Source organism: Cygnus atratus, chromosome 2 (genome assembly GCF_013377495.2).
Source record: "Cygnus atratus isolate AKBS03 ecotype Queensland, Australia chromosome 2, CAtr_DNAZoo_HiC_assembly, whole genome shotgun sequence".
In the NCBI taxonomy this organism is placed as follows: domain Eukaryota; kingdom Metazoa; phylum Chordata; class Aves; order Anseriformes; family Anatidae; genus Cygnus; species Cygnus atratus.
Window position 1 is genome coordinate 21,478,729 of NC_066363.1, and position 24,641 is coordinate 21,503,369.

The 24,641-nt window shown below is 38.8% G+C and overlaps 2 protein-coding genes across 2 annotated transcripts in view; both read right to left on the minus strand.

Annotated features, from left to right (window-relative positions):
* Positions 1-7,266, minus strand: part of LOC118247364 (macrophage mannose receptor 1-like) — a 29,790-nt gene extending 22,524 nt beyond the window's left edge. The window contains exons 1-7 of the mRNA XM_035545246.1: positions 7,206-7,266; positions 5,300-5,698; positions 3,873-4,046; positions 2,999-3,163; positions 2,724-2,840; positions 1,660-1,806; positions 157-339 (exon numbers count right to left, since the gene is read on the minus strand). Of these exons, the coding sequence (XP_035401139.1) occupies positions 157-339; positions 1,660-1,806; positions 2,724-2,840; positions 2,999-3,163; positions 3,873-4,046; positions 5,300-5,698; positions 7,206-7,266 (1,246 nt within the window). The remainder of the gene's footprint in view (positions 1-156; positions 340-1,659; positions 1,807-2,723; positions 2,841-2,998; positions 3,164-3,872; positions 4,047-5,299; positions 5,699-7,205) is intronic.
* Positions 7,267-12,388: 5,122 nt separating this feature from the next.
* LOC118247482 (macrophage mannose receptor 1-like) overlaps positions 12,389-24,641 on the minus strand; it is a 57,376-nt gene continuing 45,123 nt past the window's right edge. Inside the window, exons 23-30 of the mRNA XM_035545505.2 lie at positions 23,899-24,001; positions 22,803-23,032; positions 21,612-21,777; positions 20,715-20,867; positions 18,034-18,150; positions 16,002-16,169; positions 13,086-13,139; positions 12,389-12,758 (exon numbers count right to left, since the gene is read on the minus strand). Coding sequence (XP_035401398.1) covers positions 12,508-12,758; positions 13,086-13,139; positions 16,002-16,169; positions 18,034-18,150; positions 20,715-20,867; positions 21,612-21,777; positions 22,803-23,032; positions 23,899-24,001 — 1,242 coding nt within the window. The 3' untranslated portion in view covers positions 12,389-12,507. The remainder of the gene's footprint in view (positions 12,759-13,085; positions 13,140-16,001; positions 16,170-18,033; positions 18,151-20,714; positions 20,868-21,611; positions 21,778-22,802; positions 23,033-23,898; positions 24,002-24,641) is intronic.

The following is a 24,641-nucleotide window of genomic DNA, read 5'->3' on the forward strand; positions in this document are numbered from 1 at the left end:
TTGTTGGCATTGGTTTGTCTTAAAATGGAGCAATCCTGTCTCACATCTACAGTTGACTGAACAAGGACTTTAAAAAAAAATGAATAAAATGATTAAATGAGTAGTGGAAACAGTATAATTCCAGATTTAAAAAAAAAAAAAAGTAGAAATACTCACTGTACCCAAGCTGAGACACTATAAAACTGTACTCCTCAATATTATGAATACTTGTCAGGTCTCCATCTTCTTTTCTACAAGATGACTGGGCTTGTTTCCATATTTTGGGTGTTCTGTAAATTCTGTAGCAGTGGCCTGTATAGGCCACCCATTCTCTGGGGCACTTAACAGGCTTAATGTCACCTAAAAAAATATTTCAAACAATTAGTGAGCAGCCCTGCTCAGTGCTTTCTGTCCATCAAAAAGAAAATTACCTGAACTGACATCTGAGATATTGGAGTAGATACTGGTAAAGAAGACAAACAAAGCTGGGAGGATCACAAAGAATGCAAAACAGATTTTTCCATCAGTACAATATTGTGCTGGGAGCTACCCAAAAGCTCTTTTTACAAAATGAAATTAATACTAATTAATTTGCCACGGAAACTTGCAGGGTACAACTCTATGTTAAATCCATGATGCGCTGGGTACAGCCATGTTTTCCAATATGGTACCTCTTTTCCTACCCAGAAACTCTGTTTTGGTGAATTGTGGAGATTCTCTGTTTTTCTCTGGAAACACCAAGTGCTTAGCAGCCACTTCGAGCTCCTGCACAGCCCAAACCATATACAAGAAGGCCCAGATATGTTCTTGTTACACCAGACATGTTAGAAATGCCAGCTGCACGCAAATGCAGTGCACTTCCTTCAGAAGGTATGTCTTGATGTAGATCTAGTGTCATCAAGCACCTTCCACTTCCTTGAAGGTTCACATTGGCTACACCTATATTGTATATTGAAGAGGGCGGGATGTGCACCCACCAACTGATTGTTCAATTTTAATCACAGTCCCCAGACACATTTTTGCCCTGTGCAAGCTTGCGTTCCCCTAGACAACATTCTGGCATGGTCTGGAAGTGAGCACAGGTGAGTAAGCTGTCTGGATGCAGCCATAGTATATAGGATGATGTGCCATTCATCCCCAGTGAATAAACTTATATGCTATTTTATATGTATTGTTGAGCGAATTATGGTAGAGCTAGTAGCTCGCTGGGAATTTCCAGGTGAAGTAACTGCTAACCATTCTCTTCCCATAAATAAGACTACCTTGCCTCAGGTGAAGAGGGCGCTCAGTTGGGAAAAAGTTCCAGCCCCGAGATCTGACTTTTTCTCTTTGGAACAGAGCAGGAACTGTCAGATAGGGCAGAGGGAGCCTGAACTCTGGCTCACACCTTTTTGCAAGACATGTCATTAGTGTGTTTTGCAGAGCACAGAATATTCAGCAGTATTTTGCCATCTGGATCACATGACTTAATGTGTGATCCTACCTTCTTTGGTAACCTGGGGTCTTTTCAAAATGATCTTTGGTTGAACAACTTTTAGACATCATCTTTAAAATGAACTGGAAAATGAAAGTCCTCCCAGGTCAGCAAGTGCAACAATTTTGACCATGTCATTTCATACATGGCACCTGCCCAGTATTTCTCACTCATATAAAAATAAACTTATTTGTTGACCATCATACCTGAAGCAATAGTGGAAGAATCCACAGTGGAGGAGTTTCTCTTTTGGCAAATATATCCCAGTTTCCGATCACAGGCCTGGTTTTCCCATTTGCCATTCCTGCCTTGGAATGTCCCACAGATTTTTATAGGTTCCACAGACGGATTTCCTTTAGGAAAGAGGCAAAATATACAGAGAATCCCTCTGTTAATGTTGAAAATGTTCGTCTCACCACAGGAAGGAATGTGCAAGTATGGGCAGCAACAAAGCCCCTGGTATATTATTCTTCAGAGTGATAATTCCCAAGAGAGATGACGAGGGGGCACAAATGAGCCAGCACTAATGAGACTTACCCCTCTTATCACATGCACTGTTTAAGCAGAAATTCAGCGTGTTTGAAATACTGCAGCATACAGAAAAACACTTTATAAAAGCTCAGCTAAGGCATTCCCTGTGGGTTGGTAATATTGCTAAAACTCATCGTCCTGTGCTGTTAAACACTGGACATGAAATAGATATTTAATTCCACGTGAGTGCTTGCCCTTTGGATTTCCCTGTAGCCACAACTGCTATTATGAAAATATATAATGTGGCAACATGCACAATGGTGAATTAGATCCTAAGAAATATAGTGGAAACATTAAGATAGCAGTTTATCACATAAATGTCATAATCAATACATGAGAAAAACAATTAAAGTATATTTTATGTGATGTTTATCTTAAAATTTTCTCTCATTAAATTTTCTTTATATCATTGTTCATGAGGTTTTTGTTTTGTTTGAATAATAATTGTGATGAGAAAGCTGTAGGTGGAAAATCAAACATTGAATGAGGTGCAAATACTTGTTGATAATACTTTTTTTTTTTGGTTGAGCTATCTGTTTTTTCTGGGAAATTCAGAATTAATGATGATCCATCTCAGGTGTGACCTGCAATATTACTTATTATTGCAATACCCTACTTTTATCATAATCTTTTGTAACCTGCAAAAATTTCTACCAAAGGAATTAGATAACAGGAATTCAGGGAAGAGAAGAGAATTTTGGCCCAAGTACCGATCATCATTTCAAATAAGCACACTCACCTGGTGCCCAGTTTAGATATCTGAAAGGACTACTCCCAGTCCATTCCCAGCCACTGTTAAGTCTATTGACAAGACCAGTCCAGAGCTTGGCATTGAAACCCAGATCATTAGTGAGCCCTACATGTACAAAAGAAATGAAGTTATTAAATGCCTCTGATAAGTTATCAAATAAAACTTGTCACTTGAATGTATTTTCACAGGTGAATATATGTATCCATGTTAAAGCTCATTTTAAACACCTGCATCAACGTGTTATCACTTTTTTTCTCCTTTACCTAATAAAAACATTTCTTCATGAAGGTCCGTAACACTTAACAATTCTGCATTCTGCTGCTGGCAGCTTTTCTTTGCTTGGTGCCATGTCAGAAGTGAGTTTGAGTTTATCTGATAGTAGGTTCCTGTCAAAGGATTTGTTTTCCAAAAGTCTTTGTGGATGGTGTCTATAAATATGAAAAAGCAGTTTGACAAGATAATCACACTTGCTAACACAGAAATATATAAATATATATATATTTATTGCAGACTAAAACAGTGTAACTGTTGGTAGGTAGGTTTTGCACCTCGTACATGTTTTATCTGTTCAATATTAATAATACATTAATAACATAATGAATTATTTCTCCTTACAAATCTCATTTTTCTCCATTCATCCTGTCCCTTTCCATTTATATCTCATCTACATCTCTCTCAGTTCAGTCCACATTAACCCACTCGCTGATCTATTCCCTATTCCCCATATATAAAATCTTGATCTCCACATCCATTTCTTACCTCGGGACCCCTCTTGCCCCATATCCCATCTGCCTCATCCCTTGCACTTCTTTCTGCCTTTCATTTGCCCTGACTTTCTTCTCAACCAGTCCTAAGCGGTTTCTCTTCCTTTTTCCATCAGTCCCAGTCACCACCCTCACAGTACTCTCCACATCTACCAGTATTGGGAGGCCCAGTAAGCCCTCTCCTCAACTGGAGAAGCAGTGAGAGGTCAGAGCAGGCACCCCAGGTTGTATCGCACCGCTCACCAGTGAAATAGGCTTGCCAGAACTGAGCTTGCTGTCCAATGCCACTGTCACATCCTGAGCAGATTTTGACTGTGAGAGAGGATGAAAATTTTACTGAATGCCTTTCTTGAAATCTTTCTGAATAAATTACCTTTTAATGGGCAATATCCAAAACGTTGGTCTTTATCAAAATCTGAAGAAGTTGCACACCAGAGAGAGTCTGCATCATCACTCCGAGCGATGCACTCTGCGTACCATTTACCATTGAGCTTGAAAGGGAACACACAAGGAGCACCAAAAGTATTTCCTCCCAGTGTATACATATCTGTGGAGAGAAACAGATCAAAAGCAGTCGGTTGGCATCTGGTGTTGACCACAGTGTGTGCTCCTAGGCAGCTCTCCATGGACACTGCTGAGTTGTACACGAGCTGATGTGGAGAAAGCAGGTCAGTACTTCATTACTACAATTTTTTCCAAGGCTGCTATGCCAGTTAGGTATGGTTGAGGCAAGATGTTCAAAATTAACTCTCAAACAGCCTTGATTTGGCCTGCAGACAAATTTCTGTCAATCATTTCTTTTCATTTCTATCTGGACTGCTGTTTCAGTAGTGCTCATGACTCAGCTTCTCCCATCACACACATATTTCTGTCCTCAGATGATGTTTAGGATCTTTTCTTTTTTTTCCCTGTATGTTTGAAGAGGCTTGGAAAGGAGGTATTAGGATGTTTTTTATTGTTCTACATCAGAGGAAGGTATATTTTAAATTCAGAAGTGACTCTGCTGGAAAGTGACAGTCCTATCTCTACTCAGGCTAACTTGCTGATATCTGAACAAAATAATGATAAAATTTGTTCCAGGTAGAATTGTCGTAGGGCAGGGGAAAAAAATGATCCCTTCCTATTTAACCTCCCACCATACCAGTGTCATGGTAGAAAGGAGGTTGGACACTTGAACCTGGATACCAGGTCTATGCAACCCAAGAGGGGTAATAATGCAGGAAAAGGAGATCAAACTCTCCAGTGTTTCCTTATCTAGGTTGTTAGGACTTATAGAACTCTAAAACAATAAAGTGCTGTCTTTCCTTTTTGCTTTCTTCTACTTTTTCTTCTTGCTGGGACTGAGAAACACCAGATAAACACTGTCAGCAGAGGATCACAACTATGTCAATCAGAAATTAACTTCTTAATGACAACACATGGTCAAACCAAATCAGAACAACATTAAACATTTAAATATAACAGAATTCACCATTTCTTCCACAAAAGGATCAGATTGATTTTGAAACAGTCATAGACTCCCTCCCCGTGCTGCTGTACAAAAAGAATTCCTATTCTCCCTTTTGATTTCATCATAGGCCTTTGCCATTTTATTCTTTCACTTGACAGAAACACACTTTCTGAGATGAGCAGAAAAGTGGACAATCCTGTTTGCACTGCATTGTTACTCTCTGTAGTCAGCTCTATTACTGATGTCACTGTACCATGAGGATGGCTGCATGACCAACAGTGGGTGGAATGGTTTTTGTAAACAGGAGCAGCTAAGTTACCTAGAAATAGAGATTAATTTTCAGTACTCACCCTCATAGTGCCGGGAGCACACGCTGTCTGTGGTTCCATGGATTTTCCACCTGCTCCCTTTGCCTGTTCCTTTGGACACCCTGATTTTCTTCCCCTTCCCTTTGCCATAGTTGAGAAATAAATCATTGCCTTTAATTGCAAGGGTTTCATTTCTACATCCCCACTGCTGAAGCTCGTTCGTCCTGTTGCAGGTTTCCAGTGTGACGGCAACCTCATCGTCCTTGGCAAGCGCTCCCAGGCACAGCTTCATCCCCATGCTGAGCAGCTGCATGGCAGAGATCCACCTGAACTGCTGGAACTCGTTGTGCTCATCACAAGTGGCAGTTATGACCGAGCTAGTGTTCTGAGCTTGGGCACAGAGCTTGCTGTCTTCATTATAGATTAGAAATTTTCCACTATCTATAAAGCAAAATCAGAATGCAAATATTTGAGGAGAGGTGCAGTAGGAAATAGGTCAGTTACTTGCTATTTGACAGCTTGCTACAACAAATAAATTAATATTCAGAGTCAATAGAGAAAGAAATCCAGGCAGTTTCATCAGCAGTATGAAGGACATTCATCAAAATGTTCTTAAGATACACACAATACAGAAGCTGGAAATATGGCACTTTCAAGATAATTTTTTTTCATCTTCACATCCTTCCTTAAAGCACATTGTTCTCAAAATGCTAATCAAAAATGTCATCAGTCATTTTCCATAAAAAAGCTTTTTATGTTTCAAACTTTCACCACCATGCAGAATATTGGATAGGTTTTAATTTTGCTAGTAAAAAAGCTTTTTGCTTTAGTGCTATTAAAAAGGTTTTACTCAAGATTCAACCATTTTTATATTTGGCCCAGAATGACACCATGGTTTGCAGATCATCAAACAGGTGCAGTGTTTTTGATTTTTAGCTAATTATTTTGGAAATTTTCGGCAACAGTGCAAAAAGTCATTTCTTCATGGAGTTCAGCCTGTGCATTTCTCAGGAGGGAAACCACAACTTGCAGCATCATCACTTCAGTCCTGAGCACAGCTAAGCCACGCGTCCTAAGTGCCATTAATAGCTGCAATGTAAATAGAAATGTGAAGTGCTGCACAGCACAGCTTTGTTTCCAAAGACCAACTGCAAAAACAGGGCAGAATTTCAGCCTGCTCCAAACTGTGAATATTTTTGCTGCTGGCCTTACCCTCAGCTCCCCTCTAAGCGACAGCAACATCATCCAGCTTGCTCTGCTGTGCCATTGAGCTTTACTGCCACCCAACCTTCCTGCCAGGAGTGAAATACTTAAATGGGGCGTCATAACCCCAGCATCCTGGGGCTGCCAGAGAGCCATCAAACTGCCTTGGTGACGTTCCTATAAAGGGCTGAAGGCCAGAACAACCAGATGGCATTTCCCCTGGCACAGCTCTCCTTCTTCAGTGGAGCTTCAGGTTAGCAGGGGATGGGTTAGGGCCAGCTCAATCTTGCCCAAAAACTTGCACAGAGGAAATTCTCCCACAGTGGGTTAGATTGGTGCTGCTGGTTATGCAAGAGCACCAGATCAATGCGCACATCAGCCAGTGGTCCTGTGTGTGCTGAGAGGACGCTGCCTAGTACCTCTGAGCTGATTTACCCTCCAGTGGAGTAATTTCAGGTCAGCTATGTCCCCATTCAGCTGGCTGATTTTCAAGACTCAGCACTGCCTAGGCTATGCCCGCACCTGTTGGCATGTTTCTTTCACTCAAACACCTCCTCGAAAACTAGATTAAGGAAACAGAGTGCCTATACAGGTAACAGCGGATTTAGGAGCTGAATGAAACTGTTCCAAATCACATGCTGCAAACAGATCTAAACTGCACTCTCTCTCCGTGAAGAAGGATGTGAGGAAAGCACGAGAAAGCACATTTGCAAACCTTCACACTCCGCAGAGAACAAAGACTTACCAGGCACTTGAAGAGATGTGCTAAAGGAAAAGAGAAAAGCCAGGAGCAGGCAGACAGCCATTGCCAGGTGTTTCATTCCTTTCTCCCCTTCACCTCAAAGCGATGCTGAAGCCCACACTTGTGCCTTGTAAGAAAACCCTTCCGCACTGACCCAGATTAACAAATCCTTTTCAGCTTTTCCGACTTGACGGATACAGGGAAGTTTGGGTCTGCAAATAAGGAACTGGATTGTGTCACGTACGTAACTTTGAAGTGATGATTCCTTTGACTGTAATGATGAAACCTTGCTTTCTAAGCTAATTTCTCTACTGTAATAAAGAGTTTTGTTTTCCATGGATGTATTAGTTCTAAGAAGTCACATTTTAGTGTAGAGTTTTGGAAACATACCTTGCAATTCAGGTACATTATTTTGGGGAAGTAGGTGGCATCAATGTCTCTCTACTGGAAACATTAAAAAAAAGAAAAAGGAAGAAAAAAAGGAAAAAAAAAGAAAAAAAGTAAAAAGGAAAAAGACTTGTATGAATCAATAAATGATTAAAAAAAAAAAAAGTGCAATACAATACTGTGAAAAATTGGCTGAGAAAACTGTGCAAATCAACTATGACTTTGGAATTAGAAAGAACTGAATTTTCTATTTCTGCAGTTCCATAAAGAAACGCTGCAGAAGAAGACTCTGTGTACTACAAGAAGCACCTGTGCCTTCCTTTGCTCCATTCTTGACATAAGCAGAAGCAACATCCTCAAACTGACAGCAACAATTGGTGAAATTCTGAAAAGAAACCACACAATTACAGGGGGAAAAAAAATCTGTCACCGGAAAATGGTGGGTTTTCAATTATTGCTAGAGAGGAAAACTAAACTGATTAGGAATACTGCCATATTTTTCACCCATCTAGTCTATGACAGCTTGCACCCACTGCAGTACACACTGTTCAGACACTGAAAAATTCTGATGTTTACTTTGAAATAAAACTCCCTCCTTTGTGGCATATAAAAGAATTAGAAATATGTAGAGGGGAGGGAAGAGAAAAGGCACTCATTCCTGGGGTATGTTTACAATGCTTTTTGTATTCTTAAATATGGCCTTTGAAAAATCTCAGTCCCCTTCAGGAAAGGCTGCTTTGGGATAATTTCCCTAATACTCTGTTAACAGCACTCCGAGGTCTTCCATGAACTATGGAAGCCAAAATAAGACTTCCCCTGAAAATTGCTGCTATTGTAGGCAATAGAAACTCCGGGTACCTACATGGTGAACTGGGATCCTACTTCTATTGTTCCGACTCAGATGCAGATGGATGACGCACTGGGTCTAAAAAGGTACGCAAGGAATTAGAGCAGATAAGTATCACAATGCTGAGAGAAAATAGTGAGACCAGGAGGTCACTGACTGAAAACAAGGAAAGGATGGGAGCCTGGGAAGGATGAGGAGAGCTGAGGAAAGAGGAAAGAGAGACTGCCTCAACAAACAAACAGATGGACAATTGTTCTGTAAATTATGACGCATATGCCAAGATGAGTACATCAACTCTGGAATAAAGTGTTCTAGTACTCCCCAGCATGGGAATGCTTGACGCTGCTACATCAGCTTTCCAACTTTCTTTGCTTCCTTTTTGGGAGCTTCACATGTGCAATGGAAAAATGTCATTTATCACTTAGGCAGTAGAAATGTAACGTCCTGTGGTTCTGCTACAAACAATGTCCCAGCATCTCCAAAGCTAGCGGGAGGCACCAAATGCAGTTGTAACAGGGGAAAAGAATCCACTTCTGTTCCAACGAAAGACTGGTGTTTGGTGAAGGACTCTTATCAAGAATCTGCTGGGAGAAGCTGAAAGAGAGTAAAATATACAAAGGTCAGCTTCACCACCATGCTTGTCTGAGAAGACCCTGCCACAGCCCCAAAATTGAAAAGAAAATCAGAAGATGGCAGATATGCAGTCTGGCACCTTCCACTTGGCAAAGCAGTCCAAACTCTTAGAAGTGTCGAGGAGGAAAAGCCTTTGGGGTTTGTGTTGAGTCAGCGTTGTTCCTTTGGCAATCTCTGCTCCCAGGCAGGAAGTTACACTCACAGCGTGCAGATTCCCCATCTTTTCTCTGATGTCTGAACCCTTCTGCAGAAAAGGGGAAACAGAAATAAAGTGCAAGTGTACCAAGAAATGTAGCAACGTGCACAGAGGCAAACATTTACATGCTGTCGGCTATTACCACCAAGTCTTTCTTCATCTGCCTGCAGAAATGAATGGGTGATCCCAGCCAGGTCCCACCAGATGCTTCCCTACAGAAGTTAAACAATTGCTATTAAAAATCTGAAAGGAATTCTGTGATTATCAACACAGAAACCCCATACATAGCATAATCACAAAGTTTCATGCTACTTTATTTTGACTTCCATTTATCTAAACCTCAAAGATGAAATATAACAAAACTTGGCAGAATCAGGGATTATGGATCTGAATTATTAAGGATCCGTTTAGAAGTTTCTTTTGCTTTTCTATTCAGCCCTTCTCTTTCATCTGGTTTATCAATAAATTTGTTGTTCTTTTTACAGCAAGAATACTTCAGGAAAGCAAGATCTAAGTAGTGGCATCTGTCAGGAGACAAAATAAGAGCTCGCAAGAGCAACAGGCTGCTTCTAAGGCAACTGACTGAGCCCAGGATTAGCAGCAGCTGGTAGCAGAGAATGGCTGCAAGAACTGGTGGTGGTTTAGAATATGTTGTCCCAAATTGTATTGCATCTGTATGAATAAGAATCATTACCGAGAAGACATAGTGATTTTATTCAGACCACCAGAGCAACATGGATAATTTCTGCAGCCCAATCTTAGAAACTTCTCTGTGTAGCTGTCACTTGGTAGGAACCTTATAGCTTAGCAACAGAAAAAGCGGGCATAGTCCATAGTCCATTGGCCAGATCACCAAATGCTATTTGGTAAATCCATTGCATTCCAGCTCAGCCCAGGGAGGCTGGAAATAACATGAGGGTGTGGAAAGAGAACAGCTGTTGAAGAACTCTTCTCTCAATCCTTCTTGAAGATGTGTGATCAGTTTTGTCACAAGTATGACCAAAAGAATAATGATAGTAAAAACCCAGGGCTCTTTATTCAGACAGTCTAAGGAATTAGTTGCCATCAGGAAAGTTTCTATGTGGGGAAGAAAAAGAAAAAAAGAAAAAAGAAAAAAAAAAAGGATTATTTTTCTGTGCGTGATTACGAGTTCCTAGCATTCCATTTAATCTTATGTTAATTAGATACTGTTCAAAGTGTCCAAGCATGTTAGTTTCTCTGCTTTCCATCCAAAAATTGCCATTAAAGTTTGTGTTTAGAGCATCAGTGCTCATCTTAAGCTCACTAAATGGAACCATAATTATCTTCATTTTTTTTCTCTTTTTAATGGGAGATTTGCTTCAATTCCATTTTATTGCAATTGGAGGGACAGTAAACCATGTGGCTTAAATTTCATCTTCTACTGAAAACTTTTCATGTCTTAGAGCAGACCAGACACAGCATTTCACAGAAGCAGCTACTGCTGTCACACGTACATGTGACAAAATGTTATCTGGAAGAACCATTCAGTGTACAGATACCACCTTAAGATTGTGCGGGGCCTCAGAACAGGGTTGAACTTTGGGTAGCGACTGCACCTGCCTGGTTTTTGCACAACAGCCAGTGCAATGAGGCTGGGATTGCAATCGGGGCCTCTTGGCATTTCACTGCCCCTTTCGCATACCTTTCTGTTTCAACCATGTAGTTGAAATGGCATCATCTTCAACATCAGTAATCAGTTATGAAGTTTCTGGTTTATAAACCGCATCAGGTGGGATGAAGGACCATTAGAAGTACTAATCCTTGAAAAGACATGCTCCAACAGCTGTGCATTGAAAAAGGAGACAGCCAAAGGAACAGAGGCAAGGAAATACCTGGAGAAAGGGAGCTCCAGAACAAATTTCCCCATTTTACCTGCACACATATATAATTCCAGATATTTTTCTAGATCACTCAGATGGCATTGCTTGAGCACGTAATCCATGGACAAATTCAGGAAAATATGGTCAATATATTACTTGATAACAGCTTAGGATGGAATGTCTCCAGGGTCAGATCATCTCCATTTTATCTTGTTACAGTCTTACATTGGCAAGACTATACAATGCAAAACTGCTTTTAAAAAAATCAAAGCTGATTACTGTTTATTTCATGGAACAAAATCTGAAACCACAAAATTAAATCTCGCACACCTTTTTATGTGAGTGAGGAATCATGCATGATTTGCGTTTTACAAGATTTGCAAAAATTAGGAGTATAGACTCCACATTTAGGAATCTAAGATTTCCATAAATGGTAACTGATCTAGGCATTTTAGAAAGGAAACAAATCAGCATTAACTGATACATTGGTAAAGCTAAATTGTTCCTGACTTCCAGTACACACCTCACAAACCTATGCCATTTATTCAGAGGGTATAGGAGAGCAGCACCAACATGGGATCACCACAGCCCAGTGCTCCCATAAGCCTTCAGAACATGTATAGGTAATGTTCCTCCCCTCCTCAATAACTGCCATTATAAAAAGCAACTTCTGCCACGACCTTTACCACCTCTCCCAGACACATCCACTTGTGATCAGCCAGAACTCTGGCAATTAACACCAACCACACTTTTACATTTCAAAGGCCTGCCCGCAGATTTTACCTGATGATAAATAAGCCTAAAGAACTAAATTATTGGTTCTCTATGTTGTGTGAAATTATGGGAACTGAAATTGTGCCATGAGAGGATTTTTTTCATCTGTTGGTTCAAAGAGGATGTGCCTAAACACAGACTTATCACCTAGCAACTACTGCTGTAGTTAAGCCTCCAGGAGTACCTGAAAGCTGGCTGAGTTAGAGAGATGTTTGCTGAACAGCTTGGAACTCTGTACCTTATTACATGAAATGTAGGTTCGAAATGAATCCGGTGCAGAAACTGCAAATCTTGGAAGCTTGCTTGAGTGGATCTACCTAAATTTCACTCTCTTTATTGCAACCATTTCTATTGTTCCATTTAATAATTAGTTTGCGTTATCTCTAATGCAGTGTGGGTCTTCAGATTATGAGGTCTGAAATCTTACACTATATAAAATGGTTACAGAATAAAGACACTGCTCTGTGTAATGTTATGCACACACTGAAACTGGCTGATATAGTATCTGCACATGAAAAAATAGCTTTGGCTTAATTGTAATTGCATAATTTTATTAAAACAAGGCACATTTTATTTTATTACATTACATTTTACATTACATATTACATTACATTTCATTTTATTACATTACAGTGTTGCATGTTCATTCCGTTCTATGTTGGTCACAAGATCTTTTGTGTCACTAGTTCCAGGAACTGCATCACTATTAAAATACAAATTGTTCTCAAAGCTGTCATTTGTTGACAAGCGATTCTTTCTTCTTTTGTAGAAGAGATAGCCCACAAGGCTGCTTCCAACTAGGATGAGGATGACAACAATAACCACAACTCCTGTTTTTCCATGGCTTAGAGTAGGAGCCCTCTCATCCTTTGTCATTGCTGAAAACAAATACAAAATCAAGAGGTTGTTCTACATTTCTATCTGAACACTGGAAGCAATTTTTTTCCACTATGTTTGAAGACAAAGTGTTTAATTTGCTTCAAAATAATTAGAGAAAAATATAATAGCATAAAATTAATTGATTTTAAAAGGCTAACAATGCATGAGTACGTTGTATTCCACTACGTAATAATATGCTCATAGGAAACAGATCTGGTACTCAGATACATCAGAAAATGTAAGATATATAATACAGAATAAGATTTATTTTGTTTATGATATTACACTGGAAAAGATTTTGTCTACCTGAAAGAAAATATTCTTACCCTTTGTAGGCATTTCAGCTGGTGGCATTTCGGCTGATGGCGGTATTTCAATTGCTGACATTTTAAAACATTGAAAAAGAATGACGTTATTATTGTATTTTTCTGTTATTTATGTTTATATGATAATTACGTTATTTGGAACATAGTGAAAATCATATTCAGAGAAATGTATGGTAATACGGATCTCTAAATGCTACATACACCTTGGTTTGGAGCACACAAAGCTACATATACCCATCAAAAGTCATAGCATGATGATTATTGTGCTATTGTCTCTTACGTATGTGTTTATATAAACTACTAGAAGCGACAAATCCAAGAGAAGAACCACCATGGAGACAAATCCCCACATCACTGAAAAACCACAAGAAAGTCTACACAGCTTCTTCAGGGCAGTGATGCTCAGACATGATCCTCAATTATAAATTCTTGCAGTACTTGTCATTCTATATAAATGTAGCAAATATAACGTATTTGGTTTGCTAAGAGACCTTGACGACCAGCCTGAACAGATAACTGAATCCATTCCTGAACTCCAAAATGTCTTAGCACTTATCACATCCAAACTAAAATGTCTGTAGACCATTTAAAATTAAATATTTGGACCATGAAATCTGGCTTGCTGGGAAAAGTGGTGATTATAAAAGATTAAATCCACACTTTGCTATGTGGACATAAAATCAGTACACAACTAATATCTTGAATCAATGCATAATGTTTCATTCTGATGAAGGTGAACCCAGGAAGTTAGATTGTTTTACCAACCTCCTCACTTACTTTGCCGGATTTAATTAATAATCCGACAACCTTTGCTTCCAAAGATTTTCCAAAACACTGCTGGACTGTCAGCACAGCTAGTTTTACATTTAGAGACAAAACTACATTGCTCTACATCTAGCTCTTTAAAGTAAAACTAGACACGGTTATTTGGATGCTTCCAGATCTTTGCCTAGAGAGGTGCCTTCCAATCTCAACCGTTCTGTGATTCTGTGACAATAATGCTACCCTCTGTCTGAAATCACAGTGTAAGAGACAGTCTTGGCAGGAAAGAGGAGGAAATAATTTACATTTGGAAAATAATCCTCTGGCTGCATTGCTTCATTTGACTGAAAAAAAAGTGGAATATAATAACCTAGATATTTTTTTCAGCCAAAAATTATCAGCTGACCAAGTGTGGTGTTCCACTGATCATGTGTATTATGCACATTATGGTTGGGTTTTGCTATGAAATGACTGCATTTTAAACTCACCTACATGTTAAACAAGCACTATATTTACTGGTACAGATCTGCTGTTTCTAAGAAGTGAGAGTGAGATGCAATGAACATAATATTCCTAGCCACTATTTTGCAGCACAGTCTACTAGCACCCGTTGAACTGTTGAACACTTCTTTGAAATACCTACTTACTTACAAAACAAAGTTAGATTATTTATGTAATAGATCAGCTACAGAATTTCAAATTGCTACAGTAAAAATTACCTCAATAAGTGGAACAGCAAATAGCATCTACTTCACAGGAAAACTTCAATCACAGGTTTGCATTTGCAGCCTCTTCAGAAAACAGCAAACATAGCAAGGCACAGCAAGTGCAACTAAATAAAATGATGCTTCTAACACTCCATTTAGCTGTTCAATGCATCTTTTCAACACTGCAAATGGAACACTATCATAGTTTCGCTAAATTCTGCGAACCCGAGCTGCATTTCTACAGCACTGTAAGACTCAACTGAGTCCTGTCCCTGAGTGAGCAGCTATGTAGAGTCCCTGCGCTGACACTGGCGTTTCGCTGACTCCATAGCATTCCAGCTCTAGACTGGCTGAAGCTAGTCCTTGAAAAAGTAACTGTCTTCCATCTGCTTAAGGTCCTTGAACTGACTCGGTATTGAAACAGGTGAATAACAGTGCCAGAACAAAGAGGAGAGCTGAATAGTCAAAAAAGAATGGTGGCCATTGATTGTAACGCTTTTTATCTACCACTAAGACTATTTCAATTAAAGTCTTCTTTTTTCAATCACAATGTAAAAAGACAGATAATTAAATCTGAATGGCTGGCTATATCTGACAGTTCTGCGGTATTTTCTGTGCAAGATACAGTCATCATTACAAGTATCTGAGTAAGTCAGGAAAAATGGGCATGAGAGCAAATTTATAGAAAGTATAGCAGAAACTTCTCTCATTTCCAGTCTTGTAGAGGAAGTGGGTATATTTCAGCTGCTAAATGTAGATTTTTGATATTGCAATATGCTGTAAGAAATGATTAGCATGACTTCTATGAAAATGTATGCACTAGATGCACTTACTGCCAAACGTGCACATTCTGCTATTTCAGGAGACTTCCAGTTTAGTACATTCAAGCTATGCTATTTGCTTTGCTTTTCATTTATTCATCATCTCAAAACAGGACAACACAGAGACAAAAGGTCCAAAATTGTTAATTTACAATTCATGAATAGTCAATTTACAGAAGCGCTGCTTCATACTCACAAATAGCACGCACATGAGCCTGCCAAAGGGAAATAAGCTAAGGGCATTCCCTGTGCTGAGAAGAAGGGATTCCCCGAGGAACATATTTTCAAAGAGATGGGACTAATTTGTGTGTGCAAAGCACAGTATTAATAATGTGATTCCTGAACAATTATCAATATAGGACAGGCAATCTTGTAAAGTGTCTACACTAGGAACAGTAAATGCGAAAAACAGTCTTTTCAAAACAATTCTGAGGGATCTGAATGCTAGTCTGCAATTCTTTCTGGCAAGAGTTGGTCTTTCTTTCTGTTGGTATGCAAATGTGCTTCCTTTGGCATTTGTAAAAACACAAAACACCCAGCCAAAGTTCACTGTGTGTAAAGGCCATCTACTAGCACACAAGAAGAATACTCCACACATAAAACAAATTTATAAATGTAGCACTTACTTTTTGGCTTTTTACAAATATAGCCTTTGTACGAAGAGCAATAGTTATTATTCCAGTACCCAGAGTTTGCATACATTTCGACACAGTGCTCATTTTGTTGAGGGGAAGGTTCTCCTACATTCCAGTTGACAAAATTCACTGCGGTGTTGTCTAGCCACAGCCATTCTCCTAAATGGGAAACATTGAACATGGAAAGAAACAAGATAGTATTTATTTCCATCTTTGACACCTGTTCTGCATTTGTTGCCTTCCTAAGAAATCTTGTGGCCACTCTTGGAGACAGGCCACTACGCTTTTTAGATTTTTGGCCTGACATATCATGGTTGCCCTTGAGTTATTATGCCAGTGATAAAATATCAGTTTTGGGGAAATTGAAGACCAATCTGGCTTATAAAGTTATGAAGTTCCCACAATTTATTGCACTAGTACAGCATCAATTTTTTTTTCAGTTTATAGAAATGACTGAAATAAACACACAATTTATCTTCACCAAAATGTGCTTTATTTCAGTAATATGTAGGGAGGTTTTATATAACTCTTTTCAAAGCCCCCACTAAAGTCTTTTTAATTCTAATCTTTTCCCATTTGGTTTTCAATTTCTGCTCCTTCCCACTGACTGCACACACAATTTTCATTTCTGAAGATCTGCTTAAAAAATCTTGTGATCATTGTTGTTCAAGTATGCTGGGACTTTCTGTTTCATCCTTCCTGTTCCTTTTTTTTTCTTTACTTTCTTTTAATAACGTTATTTATTTAGAATAAATGTGCCCCATGTGACTTTTAAGTTGTACTCAGATAAGCAAATGGTTAGATTCAGCATGAAAGTTGTTTTACTCTTATAAGTCTTCATTTTTTACTTGTTTTAGTTTTAAATACCTGCCTTTTTTGCCAGCGTATGATATTTTGATACAATCATTAAATTTAGTTACACTGAAATCACTACCTAGCTATACAATGGCATATATCTGCTGAAGCTCTCTCATGTTTATGATCGCTGTAGGAACTGCATTGTTCTGCACCAACTCTAGAACTACTTTCAAGAACTATTTTATGCAACAATTAACCACGTGAGTAAATCTCAGCTTTTCTTGATGTGTTATACTTATAAATTATTATTGAATTTCTTTCTTCCTCTAGTGACAACTTTCCTGTTTCCTGGCTAAGATTCAGGTAATATAATTGAATATTTTTCTTGCCCTCAAGTGGTGTATTGAAGTGTTTGAACATGCAATGATGGGAAAAACCCTCCAAAACTCAAACAAACAAACAAACGAACAGTACTATGAACCATTCTGCAGTCCTGTCTCTGACGTTGTTAAACTGGAGTCTTAGCTCGAGTAGCACAAGCCTGAAGTAGCCTTTAGGTCTATCAATTAGACAGAAATAACTATGTAACTGAATATTATTTTTATTAATGAATAAACAGTAAGAAGCAATTTTTTTTTACAAGCAGTAATTTCATTAAAGTAGCCTACTGTCTGTTGTCTCTTTCCTTCCCTTTCTGACAGTGAGGCAGAAAATAGGAAAAGTTATGTTACAAAATTCTGAAGACAAAAACAATTCCAGCTTCAAAGCAAAGTTCTGAGGGCCGGCCTTAACTAAAGATGGGAGATTAGTCATACAGGATGGTGAGTCCAAAGACAGGAGGTAATGTTAGACACATTATTCTCTCTCTCTAAAACTGGAGTATTTCCATGACAAACGCATCAGACCAGAGCCTCTGCATTTGAGAACCATTTGACTTCAGCTTAACTGCCAGCATGGTCTTGCCTACACTCTGCTGTATGCACCTTTGAGCCTTACGTTGTTGTGACGTACTTTTCTTGCTTCAAGATGAACTTTCTGAGCATGGTCTTTCTGTTATACATGGTTGGTTACTGCTCGATTACAATTGACCAGTTTCCCCTACTAGCTTTTCTAATTTCCCTTGATATTTATTACAGAAGTATAATGTGAAAATTTTAACATCCATGTCAAACAGCTTGTGATAATTATTCACCAAACAAAAAAATGTCAAAAGAAAAGAAATTACCATCCACATTTCTGTACATTCCTGTCCAAAAAGTTGATGTTTTCCCTTCAAGTGGTTCAATGGTGTATGTCAGAAAGCTGGCTTCAGCTGAGTCTTCAACTGATACCAAAGAGGAACCTGCAACACCCAAAGAGAACAAAAATCTCTTAGAGGCATAAGTTTCATAGTGGAATGCATTCTTGTTATCCTGTGAGATGTCAGTCTTATTTTTACTACTGATTATCTGTGCCAAATTTCAAGCTTGTACTGTTGCTTATGTATTTCTCACCATTTTCATGACATTGCACTAGCACTGTTTCCTCATTCACTGGGAAATAGCAACGCAGCTAACAACTCAAGGAAAAATACAACAGGCCAATATGATATCCAGTACAAATTTCTACCAATGTTTTACTGTAAAAATAAGTCTCTAAACAAAATTACAAGTTTTTAGTAAACAGTAGCTATACCTTCAGTCTGTGTGCAATATAACTTCACATATTGATGATTAAATGTTTTCTGAGCCTATGTATAGATCACGTACAGCACACTTGCTGGCTTTCTGAAGCATAAATCATTAGTGTAACTCTTCAACCAGGTCATGTTTATTTTCCTACATTCTCATTGTACCCATCAGAAAAAGAAAGATCGTTTTGATCATCTGTTGTCCAGTTAGTGTAATACCTTGTTAGTCATCCACACGCAACACTAGGCATTCTGATATAATGATTCATTCTGATTCATTCATCCCGATGCTCTAGCAAAGACAAGAGGTCGCAGCATGGAGCCTGCAGTGTGCCAGCTGAGAGAATGAGCTGCACAGTTTTGTATGGAGTGGCATTAAACACTGGGTAAAGTGCATCTTCACTTCCCTCTTGTCTGAGACTGGAATCCAGTCAATAGGTATATATCAAGAGCTGTGTTTGACAATCCACTGGTTTGATTGGGCAGTTGAATTTTTGAAGGTGTTTTTCCTCAGGTAAAGAAGGCACAGTTACAGGGAGTGAAAATGTAGAAGTAATTTGGATCACTGCTGAGCTAGTGATAAATTCTACTATGGTTCAGAATTCTACTATGCACGAGATATAACTGGAAAATTCCCAACTGCAAACAAAACCCAGAGTGCAAGCAGCGACAGCAGAATATAGGAGAACATGGAATGTTCCTCTTTTGTCACTACAGTCTTCATGTTTTTCTAGTGGTTCCTCTTTTGCTGAATGATTCAGATGTTTGTTTACTGTTAAGTTTGTTGTAAAAAGATCCTCTGCACATCCACAAAGGAGCACAGAGAGACAAGGACAGAGGGGGGAACCCAAATAGTACCCTTCTTTGGCTACTCCAGGGCCATCAAAGGAGCCATCAGCCCATCAAAGGTCATTCCCCACAAGCCCAGAGGGGGGAAAGAGGCACAATGGAAAGGGAAGAACCCAAATTATGGACTCAGGAAAAAGGGACATCCTGTTCTGGTCCTTCCTAGGGCTGTCGCAGGACAGCGTCAGTCCAAGTGTCCAGGCACAAAACTCACCAAGACATGTTGACGGCAAGTTGAACATGAGCCAGCAGTGTGCCCTGGCAACCAAAAGGGCCAACGTACCCTGGGGTGCATCGAGCACAGCATGGCTAGCTGGGGGAGGGAGGGAGGGGATTGTCCTGCTCTGCTCTGCGCTGGTGTGGCCTCACCTCAGGCACTGCATGCAGTTTTGGGCACCACAATATAAGAATGATATAAAACTGTTAGAGAGTGTCCAAAGGAGGGCTATGTCTTCATCCAAATGTTATGCAAATCTTGATGTGGAGAATATAGTAAGATTTAAAGAACACATACCAAAACTTCAACCTTCCCTCAGAAATACTAAAGTTTCTCAAACTAAAGCTGGTAATGTACTAATTCCTGAGAACCAAGAAAGAACTTGACTACCAGCAGGAAGAGTGAGATTCTTCTTATCCAACTCCAGTGTCTGTACTTTGACAGGGGTTTTACTGGTAGGACTGGTAGGTTTATTGCCAGCAGAGACCTACACAACCCATTTTGTGTGCAATTCATCTGACCAAATGTCAAAATATATTTCTGGTGAAGAATAATCTGTAGTTAGTTCCACTGACTGAATTAACGAGGTCTCTGCATACTTTAATAGGAGGCTAAACACCTAAATCACTTAGCAGTGGTGGCTATAGCATCAGTGGCTATTGACACGTGAAGTCTGGCATAATGAATCTTACATCACTTTTCCAGAGAAGGAAGTTACAAGAATGAAATAACAGCCCTAGCTGACTAAATACATTACCCATTCTAGACAGCCGTAACTTTTTCATTCCAGTGGCATAAAATGGCAATAATCAAGGGGAAAATCAGATTGGAAATGCAAATCTTAAAAATGCCATTAAAACAAGATTTAGTGATTGCTACAGATGAGGTTGACTACCTCCTAGCAGGGTCAAAGGACCAAGTTTCCATTTTAGTGATCTTCACTGCAGGCCACGCAGTTCTTCTAACGCCTGGTGCCATACACATGAAAGGCAGTATGTGCCAGTGGTAGACAGTAGCTCCATCTCCTCAAAATTAAGGCAATAATTGGATTGAACTGTGCTGTGGGCCAACACTTGGACCATCTTCAAAGTCACAAAATGCACATCACATGTTCAGCTTCCCACAGGAGGAAAAGCATGTCGGAAAGATGTGCTTTTCGACTGAAGATACTTACCCAGACGAAGACATTCTAAAGATGCCTGGGCCCAGTTTCTTGTAGATGAAGATTCAATGTAGTAGCAATGACCTCGAAAAGGGATCCACGACTGGTGTCCTTCTGATTCAGGGCACTTTCCTGGAAGTTGAGGGGGCTCAGTGGGAGCTTGAACTGTCAGAAAGACAGATGGAAGGAAGGAAGGAAGAAAAGAAGGAAGGAAGGAAGGGTGGGGAGGGGGAGAAGAGAAAGAGAGAGGGTAATACTTTTATTATCTTTTGACATATTCTTAAATTGAGCTCTACTCTTTACCCACAATCACAGCTGACTTATTTGCTGAATTAGGGGCCATATGACCTTAGTCATACAGGTTGTGATCTACTATCGTGGAATGCAGAATGCATTATCATATGAGAGCAATCTGAGTTTCAGATCAAAAACAGAAGAGAAGACCTGAAGGAGTGTCCTTGAAAATTTCAGTCCTATCTGTAATTTGTTATTCAGTTATAAAGGGAAAACCTGGAAAGCTGCTATGAGTAAACACTCTGTTGTAAGTTTATGTCTTGGTCATTCAGCCTTTCCCCCTTCAACACCGCACCATTGTGACCATAGTCACTACATTTGGATTTTTGAAGATTTTTGGTTTTGCATGCTTACACAATATTGGAATAAAATTGAAATATATATATATAACTAATAATGTAAAGTGATGGCTATTCACAGTCAATCTAGTTTGGTAATAAGTGTTGGCCTTCATTTGAAAGCAGCCCCATTCAAACCAATTACATTTTAATCATTTCATCTATTTAGTTCTTGAAATGAAACACGGCATCTAAATACATATTAGCATACCACCCAGCACAATGAACTCTAAACAGTTCATCATTGTAATTACAATGGTTTGATTCAAGTTCTTACCATCGTTCTTTTTGCAAACAGAGAAGTAACTTTCATTGCAGAATCCTGTCTTCCAGGCTCCAGAAATGTCTAGATAGACACAGCCTATTTTCTGCTTTGGCTCCCCTTCAGCCCATTTAGTATACTTCATTCTCCAGTTATCAATCCATTCATAACGTCCATTAGTCTAAAAACAAAACAACAGGAATGATTAAACCCTAAGCATTAACCATTTCTTTGTTAGTCAAATGTCTATGTAGATGCTTGTGCCAGAAGTTTTCATTTAGAAAATCGATAACAAATGCAAATTGCTCAGACTTTTAAATTTATGTTGTGACAAGCAGCTGTTCATTGAGAAATACAGCAGAGCAACAAATGCTTTTCAGCAAAAGGAAATACAGAGGAAGCGACACTGAATTAATTTTGAACTTAAAAAAACTGTTAATTTGGGTGTAATCATTTCATATAAATATTTTTAGGGGTGAAATTCTGATGAGTAATTTTTGTTTTCCCCCATGTTTCAAAAAATGTATTTTTTTTTTTAATTTAAAGTAAGTTTTTAAACTGAATTATCTCCCCCCTAAGCTTGTGAATTCAATGGAATCATTCAGTTGAGTAGGTTTGGGGAATGTTTTATTTATTTAAGAAGGAGTGTATTATGTTCACTAATTTGTATTTCTTTTGTGTGCTCAGCCAAATGGAGGGAATGCATGACAAGAACCTGTGCCAAGCAGAAAAAGTGGTGCGTTTTAATATCCAGAAAGTATCAATGTATCAAAGAACTAGGACAGGGCAGAGAAGTAAAATAAAATGAGGTAAAACAATTAACTATTTCTGAAAAACAAATGTTGTTATTTAGAATAAGTGATTCTCACTGTACATCTTAAAATTTGTGGATTTTATCTCAAAAAGCAAACGTTGCACTATCTATACAAAGAAATATTTCCAAATGCCAGCCTAAAATGTATTGTTTGGAAGTGCACAGAGTTTAATGTCATAAAACAAGTGTGAAAAATATGTCCGCTATATACAATTTAATCAGAGTAATGGAAGAGGAGAGATCCCAACCCATAAATCTGACAGTACATAAAAGTATTTAGGACCAAGATATAAACTAATAAGCTAAAAGTAAAACAAGATAATAAGACTTTGCATTTTCTGAGCTGTCCATAAGAGGAGCAGCATCATGTTCAGCCAGTCTGATGTTCTTACCACATTACTGTTAAGTCCAATCCACATGGGCACCCCATACTTTAATATCTTCAGCCACAGGAACGAATGACTGTAGGGGTCTAAGATGCTGGAAAGATCAAACTGATCACGTCTGCAGTTATTTCGTGCATCCTCCCATTTCATTTTGGTATGGATGAACAAATAACTACTGTTACCATATCGGAAAATGCTCGATGGGTCTGTACCTGTAGAAGGGAGAAGCTCAGCATCTGCAAAATAAAGGAGAGATAAAGGCTCATATATTTGTTCTAAAGGTGATTATGATTTGACTGCGGTTGAAAATAGGATAAAGCAACCTGCCTCTTTTCTTCATTTCATATTCCCTGACTAGCATGGGTTAGATGTGCTATTCTTTAAGCCAGCATCAGTAATAAAAGTCGAGTACGGAACTGTTGAAAGGAAAGGAGCTAATTAAAGCAACCTGTGACACAGAGTAAAGGAGCATTCTGCATAACCCAGTATTACTGAAATGGATTAGCGTAGGTCACAATTTCTTTAATATTTTTATCTTCAACAAAAGTGTTTTGCAGAGACTGGCTGTTTTGGACAGATTTTTCATTTTTTGCCAGAGCAAAGGAAAACTCCGTAACAGACCAGCCCTTACAAATCAATCTGATATTTAAATCCAGGTTTCCACTGGTTTTAATTTCCTTTCTAGAGGTAAATTAGTTCAAGTTCAACGTGGATGAGTAACATTCACACTCCAGACAGTTCATGCTGTGTGTACAATTCATTATTTTCCAGGATGTGTTCTGAAACCCAACATGTTCAGAAAACGGCAGACAAAATCATGCAACAAATATCATGTTAAGGGTCATACTAAGCACAAACATGCAGATACATATTCCAGCTCAGGAAGTTAATAACATGGCAGTTACTGGTAAGGGTCTGCTGAGAGCAGACCCTAACTGGACCTTTGGTCTGACAAATATGACCCTTGTGTTCCTGCCTGAAAAACAATTTGTGGATGTATCTTTATTGGGAGTGAAATGGTGTTGAAATCCACACTTAACACACAAGCAAAAGCCTGAAAACTCATGAGCTTTGATTATAGTTTAAAAGAAAACACAAGTACCTGCATTAATTTGGCATATATATCCTCTGTTGTTATCACAACTCTCATCAGCCCACTTCCCTGCTTCCTTAACAGGATTGTTTCTCATGACAACACAATCAGCCTTGGGGCAAAAAGATACAAAATCAGTTAGAAATAACTAGAAAATGCTAATAAGAAACTTTTGTCCCCCTTTTACATCTTCAGACAAAAATAATACTGTAGTTTTACTCTCCAATCCTTGTAATATTGAATAGTATAAGTTTTTAATGACGTGGAGTTTCTGTTCCTCTTGCACTTCTCAAATTTCTTGAAGTTGCTCTGTCTTGCACAACACTGGGGTGAACGGGCAGACCAAAGAAATTCTGGCATCCTCCCATCCCCAGGCATACAGCATGGAGAGAAGGAAAGCCACAAACAAGTTAAGGAGAAATTAAATCAACTTTTCAACTTTTGTAGAAAAGAGTGTTAAACTTTGCCCCAGGGGAAAAAAAGAACAAAAAAAGAAAAAAAAAGACCCTCAATGGGCAGTGGAACATTTCTGATATATCAGTCCCTTATTTAAATCTAGTGTTGTAAGCTGTAATACCACAAAAACAGCAAAATTAGAACTGCTCGAGCTCAAAGTCAGCCGCTTATACAGATAAATACATACTGCCCTTACAGTGTGCTGTACATTTCAGCTTCCCTTACATGGACTCAATGGCTAGAATTTATGCTAGCACATTTTGAATGAAGAGTGACTAATGCAGAGGGCTTTTTGT